Source organism: Pelmatolapia mariae, linkage group LG7 (assembly GCF_036321145.2).
Source record: "Pelmatolapia mariae isolate MD_Pm_ZW linkage group LG7, Pm_UMD_F_2, whole genome shotgun sequence".
NCBI lineage: Eukaryota > Metazoa > Chordata > Actinopteri > Cichliformes > Cichlidae > Pelmatolapia > Pelmatolapia mariae.
The window spans coordinates 55,777,754-55,796,553 of record NC_086233.1 but is presented as its reverse complement, the minus strand read 5'-3'; the positions used below and the strand labels follow the sequence as shown (position 1 = coordinate 55,796,553).

The 18,800-nt window shown below is 39.9% G+C and overlaps 1 protein-coding gene across 1 annotated transcript; it reads right to left on the bottom strand.

Moving 5' to 3' along the window:
• Positions 1-129: 129 nt before the first annotated feature.
• Positions 130-7,530, bottom strand: arsa (arylsulfatase A). The gene is made up of 8 exons (XM_063479836.1): positions 7,224-7,530; positions 5,175-5,415; positions 4,831-5,049; positions 4,340-4,509; positions 3,923-4,047; positions 1,006-1,133; positions 820-922; positions 130-728 (listed from the first exon to the last, which is right to left on the bottom strand). Exons 1-8 carry the CDS (start codon positions 7,442-7,444, stop codon positions 436-438), a joined length of 1,500 nt encoding a protein of 499 aa, XP_063335906.1. The 5' UTR covers positions 7,445-7,530; the 3' UTR covers positions 130-435.
• Between the last annotated feature and the right edge of the window lie 11,270 nt (positions 7,531-18,800).

The window sequence follows — 18,800 nt, the reverse complement described above, 5'->3', positions numbered from 1 at the left end:
ATATCTGATCTTGTATCTTTAAAAACAAGGACTTGTATGGTTCAAGGGAAACAAAAAAATCATTCGCCTTTTCATGGGTTTGAAAATACATCTTGAAAATATATGATTGATGTCTGAAACTTTAGTGTTGTCTTCATTGTTTAGTTAACCCATGATATTATGAGTGAAAAGGGCTTACAAAGAATTGCTTGAGTGGAAATTAGAAATCAAATAAAACAATACTCACAGCACAGAAGAAAGACGATACAGTACACTGTTAAACATTAGTTATAATTTCAAAAGTATTACATTTTAGAAAATCATCTCCTCGCTAAGGGAGCACATTGTCTTTACATTCATTTTCCATTTCCAGTAATTAAAACTCAACTCTCCACAGGAGAGCAGCACTTTAGTCCAACTTTCCCTTCCATTGTCAAGCTGCAAAGGTTTTTCTCATCAACATTGACAGCAGCTAGGTTTGGGGCTACACTCAGGGTTGCAGCACGGCTCAAGGCTGGGGTCTGTTCCTTTTGCCACTTGGCTCTCTCCAAACACCATGGAGGATTCAAATTGCTCCTTAACTGTTTTGATCTGTTCCAGCACAGTTTGGATGTCAGGTGTATTTACTGGTAGAGCATAGTGCTCACATGGGTCAGCCTCCAGATCAAATATCAGAGGAGGGTCGTGAGCCTTGAAGACTGCTGTTTCTGGGCAGTCTTTGTCTGGTGTAGTACTGCTGTGGAAAGCACCTGATGTACAAACATGAACAGGCAGGAATTAAGACCAACTAAAACTTGTGACAGTGTGAACTTGCAATATTCAAAATATGACACGTAGTACCTTGTGTATAGAAGTGAGCCTTGTATTTTCCCAGCCTTACAGCAAAGAGGCCATATTTTTCACTGGGATCTACAGGGTAGAACATCATGGCTTCCCTTTTACTCTGTAAAACACAGAGAAAATACACATGAGCTTGGTTTTTCCATTATTTGAGTGTTTGCACAACTTTAAATACAATGCTCCTACCTTTCCTTGTTTAACGAGGATATCCGTTATATCGACCCCATCCAGCATCACCTGTGGTAGTTCAGCTTCTGCCAGGCGCGCCAATGTGGGGAGGATATCTAGAGTGCTGGCCATCTCATGAGTAACACCTTCAATAGATTTGTTCAGAAGAAAAAAAACAGCAATCACTAAAAGGCTACATGTACATAAATTATTTTTAATCAGTGTTGGGGAGTAACGGAATACATGTACCGCCGTTACGTATTTAAAATACAAAATATGAGTAACTGTATTCCGTTACAGTTACCATTTGAAAAGGTGGTATTTAGAATACAGTTACTTTGTTGAAATAGAGATTACACGGCGGTCTTTTCCTGTTTCATATGTTAGGCTGTCCCCTCTCTATTTTTGGTAATTCGACGCTGGTGGAAACCCAAACAAAACATGCATTAAGAGGCTCTAATGCCTGTGTCTCAATCTCGCGGCCCCTGTCACCTCTACTTGCGGCCTGCATAATGACGTGATGAAATAATTTTAAAAATTATTGTTCAAAAAAAGTATTTAATGTGAAGGCAATAGGCAGAGTGTTACAGGCATAGCCCTAAAGAATGTAGCCTCATGGGCAGTGTAGCCCAGTTGTAAGTAAGCTATTAAGACTCGACTGTACACTGTGTTCGTGTTTTTCTCCTAAACAATAAGTTCCATTGGAGCAGCCTTTCAACGCCTCTCTCTGTCTCACGCTGGCAAAGTTGACCCAGAAAACAAAGTAAAGCTAGTTTTCAGTTACGGGCCTGACACGGAACCAGCGTATTAGCCAGAGGTACCTTTACTACGGTTTGGAGCCGCGGACCTGTTTTATATACGCGCTGAATAGTTTTCTATACGAGATCGCTGCAAAAAGTGCAGCCTTACCTAATGTCCACCCTACTGTTACTCATTTTATATTAAGATTTAAAAATCTAGTTGGTATTGATATAGCGAGTATTCTTCAGTAATAGTAATAAATCACACAGCAATAGTACATTCAAGTAGTTGTAAAAAGCTTGATAATATATTAAGTAATCCAAAGTATTCAGAATACGTTACTCTCACTGAGTAACGTAACGGAATCCATTACAAAATACATTTTGGGGCATGTATTCTGTAAACTGTAGTGGAATACATTTCAAATGTCACCTTCCCAAGACTGTTTTTAATTAATGGTAATATACTTTGATACTGAAAAAAAGAGATGCAATCTTATTATTGAAATAGGGTTAGGTGAGCTGCAGAAAGGTGCGATAAAGAGGGTGCCTAAGAAGTACGTCAAGCTGTCCATACCTGGGGCCTTGGAAACTGCCAAGCAAAGAGTCACAGCCTTTCCCAGCCACTTGAAGAGGTATACCAAAGAAATAGAAGGCAGGAGAATAAACCAGCTGTTCTCCACAGAACCATCCAAGGTGTACTCTCATTGGCAGGGGAATAATATGAGAACAGTTCCACCAAGGCTGGAGACAGACCAATACTGGAAGAGCATGTGGGAAAAGGACGCAACCCATAATGGAAATGCTCACTGGCTAGAGGATCCAAGAGCAGACCACAGCAACCTCCCTGAACAGGGACCAGTAACCATCACAGTGGCAGACATCCAAGATTGGGTCTCCAGTACGAATAGCTGGACAGCACCAGGCCATGACATGGTTCATGCCTATTGGCTGAAAAAGCTGACTGTACTACATGAGCATCTGGCAATACAAATGAACCAGCTACTAGTTAATGAGACATACCCAGAATGGCTAACTCATGGCTGGACAGTCCTGATCCCCAAGGACATCCAGAAGGAACGAGTCCCATCCAACTCCCAGCGAGCAACCAATGACAAGACTGGCTATGGATACCAACTATGGAATGGAGCATCGTCAGCCACCTCCTCTACATGGATGATATCAAGCTGTATGCCAAGAGGGAATGAGACATCGATTCACTGATCAACACCACCAGGAACTACAGCAAGGACATCAGAATGTCGCCCAGATTGGGGAAGTGTAGTCGGATGGTAACAAAGACAGGGAAGCTTGTTAGAAGTGAGGGGATCAAACTACCAGAAGGCAACGTTGCAGAGATCAAGGATAGCTACAGGTACCTAGGAATCCCACAGGCAAATGGGAATCACGAAGAAGCCACTAGAAAAGCTGCAACCACCAAGTACCTGCAGAGGGTCAGGCAAGTCCTGAGGATTCAGCTGAACGGTAAGAACAAGAACAAGAATGGGCTACCAACACCAATTCCCTGCCCGTGATCTGGTACCCTGCTGGGATTATAAGCTTGCCAAAAGAGGAGATAAAAGCCACTGACATCAAGACGAGGAAGCTCCTGACCATGCATGGAGGGTTTCATCCCAAGTCCAGCACCCTGAAACTGTACGCTAAGCAGAAGGAAGGAGGGCGGGGATTAGTGAGTGTCAGTACCACAATCCAGGATGAGACAATGAAGAGGAGGAACCATCATGGAATGACAGGCCCTTGCACGGTATGTACCACAGGCAAATAGAGGAAGTGGCTGACATCCAGAAATCCTATCAGTACCCAAATCCTACTCTCAGCACAAGATCCATAGAGGCACAGAGGCTCGGCTCTACCACACCAGGCAAGACCCCAGGTGCAGGCTGTGTAAAGATGCCCCTGAGACAATCCAGCAAATAACAGCAGAGTGCAAGATGCTAGCAGGCAGAGCACAGTCCTAGGAACAGCAAAGTCAAGTCAAGTAATTTTTTCCCAGAGAACTGATCCTCATTTGATATTTTCTTTTTTAAACCATTCTTTATAAATCTACAGATGACTGTGTGGGAAAATCCCCACAGATCAGTAGTTCATGAAATACTCAGAGCAAGCTGTCTGGAACCAACAGTTTGAAGCAGAATGTAGTCTGGACTTTTTGCAGACCACTAAAATGTCCTGACCTGGCTTGATGGTCCCCGGCCAGTAGGCGATGGCAGGTTCTCTCATGCCTCCCTCATATGTGGTACCTTTGCCACATTTCAGAGGACCAGCGTTGCCTCCACGGGACATACGCATCAGTTCAGGCCTACATGTAGAGAAAGAAAGCAGACACCATTAAGAAAAAAGATAAATGCAATATCGCAAGAGTGCTAAGATTTCTAGAAACTTGACTACTGAACAGAGGAAAAATATTTTTCTTGAGGGTGGTTAAATGTCAGCATGAGGAATTAAACTCCAAAACTCTAGTGCATTTCAGTCATCATTGTTGTCTCTAAGTTACTGAAGATATGTCTGGTAGTTTTAAGAGTTTGAAAAGAAGGCAACTGGACTTCTTTAATCTTTTGATTTCTAAATGTTAAGAAGTCCTGAAAACCAACCCATTGTCTGATGTAAAGAAGACCAATGTGTTGTTGATCACTCCTGTCCTCTCCAGAGTTGCCATCAGGTGGCCTACAGTGTTGTCAAACTCCAACAGGGAATCCCCAAACGGACCCCTTAAAGATCGTCCAGCTGCCCCTATACCTGCATACTGGGGGTAGTGGGTGTGCTGAAGCAAGAAAACAAGTGATTGTTAGTGTTGTTTGAAATATTGACTCTTTCAATACCACATATTTATGTTTTAGAAGTGACTGATAATATTAAAATACTGAAATTTTAATGTCTAATCCGAACACATTGGAAAGTAACTAGAATCTATCTACAGAGGACTAGAAAAATTTGAAATTATCCCAATTTAAAAACTCTCAGATATGCACAGTAGTTGATATTTACCATTATGAAAACACATTTTTAGGCATTGATTGCACTCAAAGGTTGATTTTGCACACTTTAATTCATGCATTTTTTTCAGATTGCTCTTGTTGCTCACATGTGATGGATAGTAGAGGAAGAATGGTTGTTTTTTCTCAACCGATGTGGTTATGAAGTTTGTTGCAAAGTCACTGTAACTCCTCTCCAGATCCAGGAAGTTGACTGGTTGTTGTTTGATGACCTCATTCTGCATTAGCGGGACGGTTACAGTGTTAATATCACACACTCCATAGCACTTTATATCTGGAGGGAAACAAGTCAGATTCTTACAGGGGCCCTGGGGAAGAAAAGACAAGATAGCAAAATTAACAGACAGCAATACAGAGTGAAGAATAGTAAACTGAATATAGCAAAGAAAAGAAATTTCATGAAGCAATTTTAAGAAGCACAGAACACACTGACCATGTCATGGGAGTATGGGATCCCCAGGAAATGGTCAAAGCCCTGCTTGGTTGGGAGAAACATGCCATTGTGTCCAAGCCCTAAGTGCCACTTTCCTATGACTGCTGTAGCATAACCCAGGGGCCTTAACACTTCGGCGATGGTGGTCTCATTCAGAGGAAGACCACCTATAGATCCTGGGTACAACACGCCTGGGTAGACTCCTGACCGGGTCTGATAGCGACCTGTCAACAATGATGCCCTTGGAAACAACCAACAAGCAAGGCAGTTAATTAACAGAGCAGTGGAAACATTTAAAGGCAACTAGGCAGCTATCGATTATTTTAGCAACTGAGTAATCTATTTATTATTCTATTGATTAATCGAGTAGTTGGATAAGAAATACTTTTGTCTTATTAATGAGCAATAACAAATATTCAAAAGGGACAGAGCACAGGTCTTTCAAAATGAACTGCTCATTGGTTTCCATTTTAGAAATTGCAATGTTTTAAAGTTTTACTGCATACAACATTTGTGCCATAACAGATGTATGATGGTGTAGATGTTAATAATTAAGATTAATAATAGTTCAGTGTTCAGCCTAACAACCTTCAGGTCAGTGGCTCAGAGTTTTATTGCCCAAGTACATTTATATTAGCCTGTGAGAAAAGCTTTTATTTTTATATTTTAACATTTTAATGCAATGAAACGAACACAATATTTTATATAATTTCACTTTCAATCTGAAAAATGTTACGAAAGCTTGAAATTATTATGGTCTCGTATACTCCATGCCACCCTTTAGACTCACCCCTGTCTGTTGCAGGTATGCTTCCATGTAAAACAGTACGGTTGCCGACAGCCTTCAGCACGCCGTATAATTTAACCAGTCAGGTATCAGACTAAGTTAACAGTTCTTTTGCATATTTTAATACAACTTCTACCGGCTACAAAGTTCACTTTTTATTTATGTTGGAGTTGATCAGGTGCTTTGGTGAAGGACTCCCGCTAGCTTTTTCCAGGAACAGTGCTGCTGTTTTGGAAACTAGAAACATGTTTTCTGTGTTTTTGTTTAAAATTGGAGGCTGTGTGGTTAATATTTGTCACAATGTTTATTTACACACTGCTCCTAAATACGTTTGTATTGTAGGTTTGTCTTTAGTCGCGAATGTGGGTGAAACGCTCGTGTTTACATCGTTTTATACATCGGCGCCCTACAGAGCTGTTCCATTAAAAGAAGTGAGACAGAAATGTCAAGATTTTTTTGCTTCCTCTTACTACAAGAAAGCTGTCATATGAACCCAATACGCAGGACCTGGGAGAAAAAACCTGAATTCAAAAACAGCTTTAATGTTGAAGTATTACAAAAAACACAAAACAAAAACAAAACACAGAAAAAAATCCCATGTAGTTTAATGAAGTTGCCAGCTGAAACTATAAACCCAGCTGAAACTATAAACTAGTTTCCTTTCTCTATCCAATGTCACTGTTATTTTGCCCATCATAAACATTTCCTGTTTTTGACATGCCTCAGTATTTTTTAGCCCTCTTACTCAGTTCCTCCCAGGTCTTCCCACTTCTGTTAAGTTTTTTCTTTGTAATCTAATTTAATCAAATTTAAATGTTTTGTTTATAAATATTTATTTGTTTGACATATATATATATATATATATATACATATATATATATATATATATACATACATATATATATATATATATATATACATACATATATATATATATATATATACATACATATATATATATATATATATATATACATACATATATATATATATATATATATATATATATATATATATATATATATATATATATATATATATATTATTTATGAATGTAAAATCCTCATAGAGATTAAACATTTATTTTCCAGGAAGTAGGCCAAAGGGACAGCAGAAATTGCAACAATTATGCCATAACAGTTCTATAAAGTGATTAAGTGCCCAAAAAGGGCTGGATTGATTGTAATCTAGAACACAAAGTATACACAATAACGCACGTTTTATTCACACACGCAAACAGTCAGTACTGATTACACTGGTACCTGGACGGGCTGCACACGGGGCAGGTGCTGTAAAAATCTGTGAATTGGAGTCCTTCAGCTGCTAGGCGGTCCAGGTTGGGAGTGAGTGAACTGGGATGTCCATAACAGCCCAAGTCCCCGAAACCCAAATCGTCAGCGAAGAGGAGGACGAAATTCGGCGGTGAAGCCGAGCAGGTGCACAAAAGAAAAATGCCGAAAAAGGCGAAGCGGCTGGATACCATGCTTTTCTGTCTTTAAGTCTGACTGAAAATAAGGAAGCGTCAGATCTCTCAAAAACAAAATAGAATGTCACTTACCAGAGTGCGGAAACCGTCGCACGCCGTTTACGTCACGGAATGCTGGGAAATGTAGTCTTAAGTATCACATTAGACTAAAGCGCACAACCGTTTTTTTTTAATTCTGCTTTTTAACATTTAAATTAATATATATTTTTACAACCTATTCTTCTTCTTACACCTCGACTCCCAATGTGAAGACTTTTAGTTTAAATCCCCAAGTTCTGCATAGTGAATTAGGTCCAGATTTAATAGGTTAACTGACTGCACACAGTCACACATTTCACAAAGGTTTTAAAATTGTTTGTCCTCTGTTCGTGGCTTGAAATGATCATCTTTCAGATGCACCATTTTGTTTTCAATGAAAGTTCTTAATCTGAGGGCTCGCGGTCGAGTTACCGTCCTCCATGGGAAGGTTGGCTGCTGCCACTAATTCAACTTGACACCTGGTCAATTACACGAACAAGAGGAGAAATAAATCACCGGTGCATCGCTGCAGAAGCCAGCAGTATGAGTAGAAATGAATGTCACAGCTGATTTTCTGATGTAGAGACAGTACCAGGAGCTATTTGTTTATGTATTCTCACATACATGCTTCAGAAAGGTGGACAGGAAAACAAAAGTGTGGCTCTCCCTGCATGTAAATAAGGTGGCATTGTGTGAAAAGAATAAAAACATAGCACAGGCATGAGAACATTTAATATATGCTGTACATTCTCCAGTCAATAGTTGGTGTGAGTCTGTGTGTGGGGGGAGGATCAGAAATGCCTTCTGATGGTGATGGAAGGAAGTGGGAGGTTACAAGCTAGTCCCAAAAGCATAAATTAATACATTTTACAGTGGGGTAAGTATCATTTGATCAAGTCACTGTGAACTCCTCTGAAGTCCTGATGCACAATGGTGTTTTGTGATATGTCTATCCGTTAGCTTGCATGCTGCCTTGCACTATTGTTTAGCCTTAGGGAAATAGATACTTTGATTTATCATTCACTTTCACATCTCTCCACAGTGCTGACCTACATTCAGCAGAAACTGTGGCTGTATATGTAAGAGAGAGGTAAGCAATGGGATGGAGGGGATGAAGATGCCTAATTAGAGATCCAGTTGTATCATCTGTTTCCTTGGTCTTTGCTCTGTGGTTTCTGTAACTAGTATTTTCTTAATACAATCTCACACTCATCAAACAGTCCACAGTGATTAGTTCTTTGTGCAGACATATGTACGTGTGTGTGCATTCATGTCACTATCTGCTTATGTGTGTAGCACATGACCCACTGAACTAAACAGAAGTCAGCTAACACACACGCCTACACAAATGCACACATGGAAACTAAGAAACAAGCTGTTGCATGATGGAAAAACAAAGAAAACAGTGAGAGATTTTGAAACAGTACCTTGCTGCAGCAGCTCCCTTCATCTAATCTTCTCCAACACAGAGCACTCTAACGATCTCTGCAGGGAACAACAACCCTGGAAGGGAGGCAGTGATGCCCCTGCTCTTCCATCGAACATGTTCATTTTGCATTTAAGACAAAAAGAAACATCTAGTAAAGCTGTCATGCTCAGCTCAGGTAAACAATGAGTCAGTCATTAGTCTGGTAGAGCTAATGGAGCACCTACAGCCTACAGCAAAAATCATTAGAAGCAAATTCTCAGTAATGACTGGTATACCTTTGCCACAACTAATAATAAATTTGAGGGTGTTTTCCAGAGCCATCTAATGGTTTTCCATGAGTTACAGAGAAGAAGCAGGAGAGCCACTATGGATAAATGACAGTCTATGCACTACACAGGCTGCTTGCACTGTGTTTTAGTAAAAGATGACTGCTCTGACCTTTTATTGCGAGTAAATGAAAACCATTGTCAGAAACAACACAGAACAAAACAAGCAGCTTGAATCAGCTGAGGCTGCAAAAAGTTCCTTACCCCCGCTTCTCTCTGTGTGCTTCTCTCTCTCTCTCTCTCTCTCTCTCTCTCTTTCTCTGTGTGTGTGTGTGTGTGTGTGTGTGTGTGCCTATCTCAGCTAAGCATCAGTTGCCATGCTGTGTGGGACTGTTTCTGAAGCAGTGTCCATTGTTTGGGATTCAAATTTGGGCATCTTCATATAAAATGGATTGTCCCACAAGAAAAACTAATCGGAATTAATGTCCCATGACAGGGTGTGTGTGCGTTTGTGTGTGTGTGGCTTGAAACATCTGCTTTTACAGTTTGTGGAAACAACGTGTGTGTGTTCTTGCACTTGCTCTTCGAAAACGCATGCATGTGTATATGATGCAAGAGCTTCAGGCAGACAGAGATGTTGTACAAAACCACCCTGCACAGCTCATGGAGACAATGAATCCCACCATGCACTGTCATGGTGGGTGCCACAGGACAAAAACAAGAGAGAGGAACCAGCCTCATGCCTGCAAGGAGATCCAATCCCCTTACCTTTTCATCCCCTCTCCCCACCTCACTCTTTTCTTAAGAATCAGAAACTCTTACAATTTTCTGCATGTTATAAAATCTTACAGTTTATTTAAATCTTCAGGAGGCACAGCAGGTGGTGAGTGGGATTAAAGCCAACACTAAAATAGTTTTTATGAAAAACTCATTTTCACCTTGTTCGAAGTCATTTCACACAATATTAATGGTCGAAGGGTGCAAGTTAAACTGTGAAGGACTGTGGAGCAGTGTTCCTGGGCACGTCGCCTGTGTAAATCTGTGATATAATGTGCAGATAAACTGTTTTAACACCAGTGGGCGCCATGGGATCACATTTTCACTTATTTCCTCAACCACTGAAAAGTGATTTTGAGAGAGAAAAGATTATTTTCTCTATCAGTTGATGCATCTGATTAAATGAGGAATAACAGGAAGAAAAATGTATCATATTACACAATAGATAGGTTGATAGATCGATCAATATATATTTCAGAACCATGGACAGCTCCAAATACTTTGATTTCGCTCTGCTCTGACAGCAAAACGTCTATAAACGACCTTGCCTTCTATCGCCTCGTCATCTTGCAAATACATTTGCAATTCATAAATTGGAATATCTTTGAAGTTGCTCGTGAGAGAAGATGTAGTGATAGTGATGAATAAGCCTTTGTGATAAATAACCCAGAATTGTTTCATGGTTTTCATTATGAAATTAAGGTACATGCAGTTTCTTATTGTGATAAATGATGACTATTACAGATATTGTCAGAATAAAATTAGGGAACCACACTTTTAGTTAGCTTGAATAGCGAGAGTACTACAAAGACAAGGCAGTTGTGTGAGCCTATTTTGTAACAATCTACCGTGTGAGTGGGGATCAAACAGTACTTTCAATGATAAAAAAGTCATTGTTATTCTGGCTTGTGAGCTGAGGGAGCAGTGATAGAAAGCATCCTGGCATATAAACAGAGGTTCATTGGTACAATAGAGGTTGGAACAGTGCACAGAATTATGCAATGAAATCTAACAGGCCTCCATGGAGCAACATGAGCTGAAGAACTCATAAATGTTTGAGGACCTGCTGGGGAAATATGTGCACGCCTTTGTCAACGTTCTCAGCTCACATGCTGAAGCTCTCATTGTAATATATACAGCAAAATGTTTTCTTCCACTGAAATCTACTGAAACGACATTACAATCAAAAAGAATGTCTCAGTCATTTTTCCTTACTTGCGCACACAATGACAGTCAGATGTAAACAACACCTGCCTGTCTCTGTGTGGTCTCCGCTTACTAAAGAAACACGGCTGGTGGTAATCATGACCTGCCCTCAATTCCCTCTACAACTGCCTGGTAATATGATAAAGAAAGACAGCCTGATTGGCCCTTCATGCCTACTGCCTTCCTCAAACTGCCCTCCGGCAGTCATCTGCTGCCATACTGCAAAGCTGCCTCCATGAGTGATTTATTCTTTTCCAGGCTGACTCCTGCATCACCCCTGCACTCATCATGCAGACAAACAGACTTGAGAGATACACAGAAATGGCTCAAGAGGACTGGGCCTTCACAGAGCGAGATAACATTGACTCAGAATGGAATTTCTGCTGCATTTATGGGGATATGACATAGTAAAGTTTAGCAGAAAACATCTGATTAATGTTGCATGAGATAAATACCCAAAATGTGTATGGATATTTGGCTTCCAGATCCTCCATCCACAGCTCCGCTCACCTTGAGATGTGCCTTTGCTCAGCTTGTCCTCAGGGACAGAAAACTCTGTGCTTTGATTGTAAACAACCCTGTCCGAATTTATTATCATCTGCCAAGAGTGTGTAATCCCAAAGACCACTTCCTCACGTCTGTATTTCCATATTCATGAAAAATGCCGCTGTTGAAAGTGAATTGTAACTTCTCTCATTTTCCAATTTGAATTTTGCATTGTCATCACTTGTAATTGGGACGGACATAGCTAAGCCCTAAAAGATGCAGTATGCTCCCTTCCCAGCTTCTTGTGACTGAGTAACACAGAACACTGGATGTTTGATCACTTCTCTTGTGCACTTCCTCTTGACTTAGATGTTACATCACGGAAATCCATTTTTAAACGTATTCACATTCGATTCACCAAACAGAAGAAAATGATGTCAAACACTGACAAATGCCAGCAGAATATATCTCTCAATGGAAGATGTAAACAAGATTGTTGGGCCTTCATTAGCAGCTTCAGTGCTTTGCTAGGTTACAATATGTGACCAGATCACTCCTAATGACTGTGGAGCCACAAACAGTAATGAATGCAAAACGCATGAGCTGACTTAATGATTATTCTCCCATTTGAGAGTTTATCTTGATCAGCTGTCGGCAGATGTGGCTTCCTCTACAGCCCATTCTGGGTACAGAGAGAATCTGATAAAGGTGGATAGATAATATGCAAATAATAAAGTAAAGGACTTCAAACATGCCATTTTTTGCAGGAACTGCAGGATGGAGTGTTCTCTGTACAGTTAACTTAATTGATGTTTTAACTGGCCACATTTTAGCAAGAATATAAGCAGAATATAAAGAGAGTGTAGTGTTTTTGTAATTGGTATGAGGATATCTGAAGTGATTTTAATGCATTTCTCAACAACTATAACTTTTCCTCCTAAGTTTTCCCTTCTCTGGCATTTTAAACTCACAAAGAGCTTAAAGACTTAAAGGTTTTGCACCACATTAACATGTTTGGAGAACAGATTATAAATACTTTGAAATATAATACATTCCAGTGCATTACCTCTCTAAAGTATGACCTTTCTGACAGGGTCTACAGCAATGATGTTGTATTGTTTTGCATTTTACACTATCATTGCTGTTCCTCAGGCTGTGCTCTTTTGGACAGAGATCTTGGTCATTCCTGGGATCCACTGGAGCCACTTGCCCAGTTTGGGGGTCACAGTACATGAATACTGTATGTAACTTTAATGTACTATATAGATATATGCTCACTGGCTACTTTGTTTGTTACACCAGTTGAACTGATACAACTAAGACAAATATCTAATCAGCATGATGGCATGACATGACAGCACATTACAAGATGGCATGCTCTCAATGCATTTAGCCATGCTGGCATGGTTAAAACAACCATGTCGTATGGTTGTTAGTGCCAGATTGGCTGGTCTGCTGAGGTCCTAGGATTTTCCCACATAACCTGTGCTACGTTTACAGCGAATCGTCTGAAAAATAGAAAATATTCAGTGAGTGAGTTCTGTGGGTGAAAATGACTTGATGATGTCAGACGATAGAGGAAAATGGCCAAACTGCTTTGAACTGACAGGATGGCAAAACCAACTCACATCATAACCACTAGTTACACCCAAAATCTGAATGCATGCACATCATGTTCAACCTTGAAGTATTTGAGCTAGCACAGCAGAAGACCACTCATGACAGCTAAGAACAGGAAACTGAGGCTAACACACCATGTCACAAAGCTTAGGCCATCTTAAACTTGTTCCATGAACATGACAACAATTTCGCTGTTCTCAAACGGCGTCCACAGTCAACAGATCTCAACCTAACCGAGCACCTTTGGGATCTGGTGGAATCCTTAATTTGCATCTAGGATGCGCAGCTGACAAATCTGCACCATCTCCCTAATAATCTCATGTCAGTATGGGCAAAAAATTCTGAGGAATGTTCTCAGCACCTTCCTGAATCTGTGCCATGAAGAATTACAATGTTCTGGGGGCTAAATGGGGTCTAACCTGATACTAGCCAGGTGTACCTAAACATTATAAACAGGTGTTAAAGTGGTACCATTTTGGTATCAGTACTTCTCAACTGCATAATGAAGCTCACTTTTTCTGGCTTTAACTACCGTGAAGTGCAGTACTGCTCATGAATGTTGCTTCCACTTCCAGTGCATTATTCACATGGAATTCATCTGATGGGGAAGCTGGAAAGGGAGATGTAAATGAATTTAACAAGTAAAGCAATATAAACTGTCTAATTATAGTTTCGACTTTGAATTTGCATGGCAAGCTATTATCTGCATCATTTGAGGAGTGGCTCTTCAAGGAGATAAATCTCACTCTCTGTCAAATGGGCATTTAAGCTATCATGTTGCAGATCAGCTCCCACACCTGAGGTTGGTCCACAAGCAGATCTAGAGCTTTGAATCAATTACCACTTCAATGCCCACAAACCCAGATCCCATTTCTCCCTGTCACGCTCGATAAAAGCCATTCCCTGACTTTCAGCGTACATTCTCTGTCTCTCAGTGCTGGAGCTGCTTTTCATTTGTTTCACAGATCTTTAAAAGTGTTGCCCATTTCACATTTTATGAACTGACTCAGATCTCTTTCTGGAGTAAAACAACCCCATGCAGGTGTGAATGTCAGAGTTTAAATTTTGACTTTATCCCACACTGACCTCACTCTTTTTTTTTCTTTTTCTTTTTTTGAAGAAAAATTCAACCGTCAAACTGAATTACGTTTCACTCACTCAGCATTATTTCTTTGGGTTAAAGATAACTTCATTGGTACAGTAGCACAAATGTTTTTCTTTTCTACACTTTACGTTCATCTTGACTTCTGTTTATCTACAAAACTAAAATCTGTTTACACATGTTTTAACAAAGATATATTTTGCTGTATTTTCCAGGGAATACAGTGCACATATGCACAGATACACAAATTGTTGCCTTACTATAGGATATGGAAGCCAGTTCCATATTGTTTTGATGAAAATAACAGTTTCACATTGGTGAAAAAGACAGACTTGCGATCTTCATAAAAAAATCCACTGCCAAATATAAGGCAATAAAAAAATGATCAGAGTTCAAACACAGAGGAGGAAAATAGATTTAAAGACACCCATTGAATGCATGATGAGATCAGTTGTGTAGATTCCGCACATCACAGTAACGCTTAAATTAGTAACACATTGTCATAAATAATTCCCTGGACTTGAACCTAGTAATATAGACACACTTGTGTAAAAACATTTGTTTTATGCGGGCCTGATGTCTCATTACCCTCCATCTTTATGGACAGCACTTGACACTGCTCAGATGAAATCAGCAGCAGCTTTCCTTGAAGGTGACTCTCATCAGATTTAGTCAGCATTGTTCTGTTTCAACCATGAATATGTAAATTGTCCTTTTTGGCTCCATTTGAGATGAGATCAATTTGTAGCTGAAGTGGATTGACTCGTGGACTTTTAAATACCTAGAAATCCCATTGACATGAGTGACAGCCTCTGCCCTTCTCAGGTGGAGAAGTGAGAGGAATATTTGGACAGTTGAGTAAGCATACGTGAATGCGTGAGTGAGTGTGCAGGACTGTGTGGGCTGTGTGTGTGTAATGTATAATTGTACCAGCAAAGATCTAATGCTGCACCTTGGGAATGGTGATTATCTGGAGTAATTCCTAGTTCTTTTCATTTAAATCTGACAAATTGTCAGCCACAGTAATACAATTTTGCTACCTTTCAAAGAAAAGAAGAGATGGTACAGATCTTTATTGCACAGTGCAGGTAAACAATGGCTGGATCCCTTATAGGCACACACTCACACAGAGCACTTCTCAATTATTAATGCAGGTGTGGATTACCTCTGCAGAGAGGGAGAGTTTACATACAGGTAAAGAGTGAACCATTTCACTCCATCTGCCCCATTTCCAATTCCACTTTCATCTCCATCAGACCACCTCAGCCATATCACTCCCTCAGACTCTACAAGAGGACCTCTGAATCTGTCTCAGCACGCACAAACAAACACACAATGGTAGCTAATGACTGGCCAGTTGCTGAAAGGCTTGTCTCCTTCCTCTTCTCACAGAGGAGGTATTCAGTCCCCCCCCCCCTCCTGCTTGTGTTTGGTCTGCCCTAGACTGGCTCCTCGTGACTCAGTTAAGTCCATCTCCTTTTGAATGGTCAGGTATTGTTTCACTAACCAGGATCCTCTTACCTCGCACAACAAAAGAGAGGCCATCATTCCATCCTTACACACACACATTCACACATGCATACATAGAGGACCAGACAGTGGAGAGCAGTCTGAGAGCAGCAGTCACATTTTTCCCAAGCGTCTGACTGGAAGCTGCAAGGAAATCACGTTGTCTCCAGCATTTCAGAAGAGTACCGTGTCCTTTGTGTCAGTGGTTGGTGTTTCACGACTGCATCACTCTGCGCTTTTGTCCATTTTGTCCATGTGCACTTCTGAAGTAAAGTTGTTGGTGAGACTCTCAACTCTTGAGGTAGGACAGAACAAATGAAAAAGTGCTGAAGTTGTTTTTAATGTATATGTGATTATAACCAACTACTAATGATTATTAATCATCATTAAAAGCAGACTTGCATTCTTTACAACAGCATAACACTACTGCCCTTAATTTGGCATATTTTTTAAACTTAAATGCATGGCATTAGCATCGCCAGTTCACCATGACACTAGCCTCATTAATTTCACCTCTTTTTCAAAATTGCCCTCCAAAGGTTTATTTTTTCCTCTTCTTTTCCTCTTCTTAGAAACCTGAAAATGGACCAAAAAGCTGCTGCTGTTCCATAACAGGCTTAAAAAGCCAACTGACACACTGATATTCAGGAACAGAAATATGCCTAAATTATTATTCAGATTTAAAGTTTTTAATTTAACGTTTTAGGAAAGTAGTAATCTTATTCAACTGTCTGAAGCAACAGGGATCAGCAAAATGATTAAGGACCGAATATCCCAGTACAAAATCCTTCATCTCAAAAGTCTCAGATGTTCAATTAACACATTCAATAAAGGAAGCTGTGTGGTAACAATAACAAAACCAGAAAAAAGTGACAGAGAAAAGAAGCAGCATGAGGATGTGGGTGAGAACCAGGATTTATTTGAAAAACTAATAAAAAGAAAGCTTCATAGTCTGTCCCAGGTCTTTTCTACATTATTTTAACCAAAATGTTCTTAAAAGTAAGGATTTAAATTTTGGGATACTTAAAATACACCTTAGTTTAGTAAATGCAATGATCCCCTTGGATTCCTTTCATTGTTTGTGTCATATTTGATTATGAGCTTTAAAAAACTATAAAAATCTACAAACAGTATTTTATCTCTCCTCCAGTGGATCATCATTACACTGAAGAAAATGGAGGAAATCCCTTCCTCAGCAGGTCATACATTTCCCAATTCTTTGTAAATACTGGCAAATATTAACTATAATTGCACATGAATCAGCATATAACTGAATTAAAGAACACAGTGCTTTACTGAGCTGTAATTTCATGCTGGATATGTGTGTGTGTATTAAATATAGCGCTGTAGAGGTATATCTCTGTAAATCCCATTATTATTATTATTTAGCATTTTATGATGTTTTTCCATTTTGCCAAAGGCAGGCATTGTTTTATTTATTGACTTAATCTGTTTTATGTGGTTTATTTTAGGGCATTTTTTACATTTATTTTGACAGGGACAGTAATAGAGAAAAGAGGAACAAACTGCAAGGAAACAATATGTTGCAGATGATCCTCAGCTCAAATCCATTGCTTGTTGGTTTAAGTGTCCAAGAAATCTAGACTTTAACACTTGGAATGTACTCTTAGAAAATCAGGTGTGGATTCTGGCATTTTTGTATTTTTTGCTTGGAGAATTTACAGCCTTTTCTGTGATAACTGGCTGTGAACAGCAGAAGTGAGCTGCTGAAGTGAGAAGGTAGAAAATAAATATGAAATAAGAGTTGGGAAAAGTAGAATTTGCTTGTTTCATAGACTGATAGGCTGAAGAATAAACAACAGTTCAAATATCTCCAGAAGAGCTGTAAATCATTCACTTCGATTCAATTTAAATTTATTTATATAGCACCAATTCACAACAACAGTCACCTCGAGGTACTTTATATTGTAAGATAAAGACCCCACTGTAATCGAAAGAAACCCCAACAATCACACAACCTCCAAGCATTGGCGACAGTGGGAAGAAAAAACTCCCTAATAACAGGAAGAAACCTCCACTTGTTGCAACAGGCTGGGCGATAGGACAAAGTGAAGGAAGCAGGGAGAGACAGGACAAAAGGCAAACTATAGGAGAGAGACACAGACTTAATAACTGCTAATGATTAAACTGAGTAGTGGTGTATAAACAAACAGAGAGTAATGTTTCTATATTTCGAAAACTAAACTGACACACAATAAAAAGAAGTGAAATTAAAATGTTTTATATGCTGTAGTAGCAGATGTGAGAGCTTGGTCAGCTGACTGACGCTGTACAAAGCCAGGAAGCCACAGGTGGTAAACAGACTTTGCTGACATACATTAAAAGAGTGAGTGGGCCCTCAGTGCATCCCTTCCTGATTGCCCTGATAAACATGCTCTCTGTACGTCTTTTCTTCTTTCATCACTGCTGCCCTTAGGGCTCCTCCTCACCTTCGCAACCTCTCCATCTGTTTCAATTAGTAGGAGTGCAGGGTGGAGCGCAGAGGTCGATCACGCAGGCACAAGGCTGCAGGTGCACCTACAGTATAACACACAGATGTCACTCTGTGCCTATTAGTGGGGAACATTGTCACAGATGAGAGCATGAGGATGTTACTGCTATAACAGAGCTGGAAAATGTAGGTTTTGGGGATGCTGGGACCACTCAGGCACATGAAGACAGGCACTGAGTGACAAAGTAAAGCAGAACTAAATGCTATGGTGCAGAGATACACCCTTACCTTCTCTCATCTTCTTATCCCTTGCACCTTCATCGAACTACCTCGTGCCTGCATGACACCATGTTTGTGGGTTTTTTGTTTGTTTGTTTGTTTTTTAAAATCAGATGGTAATGAAACCACCTCCCTGAATAAAGTGCAACATGCTAAGAGTAATGGCTTAAAGCTGTTTATTTTATTCGTTTTTTTGTGAGTAAGTCAGT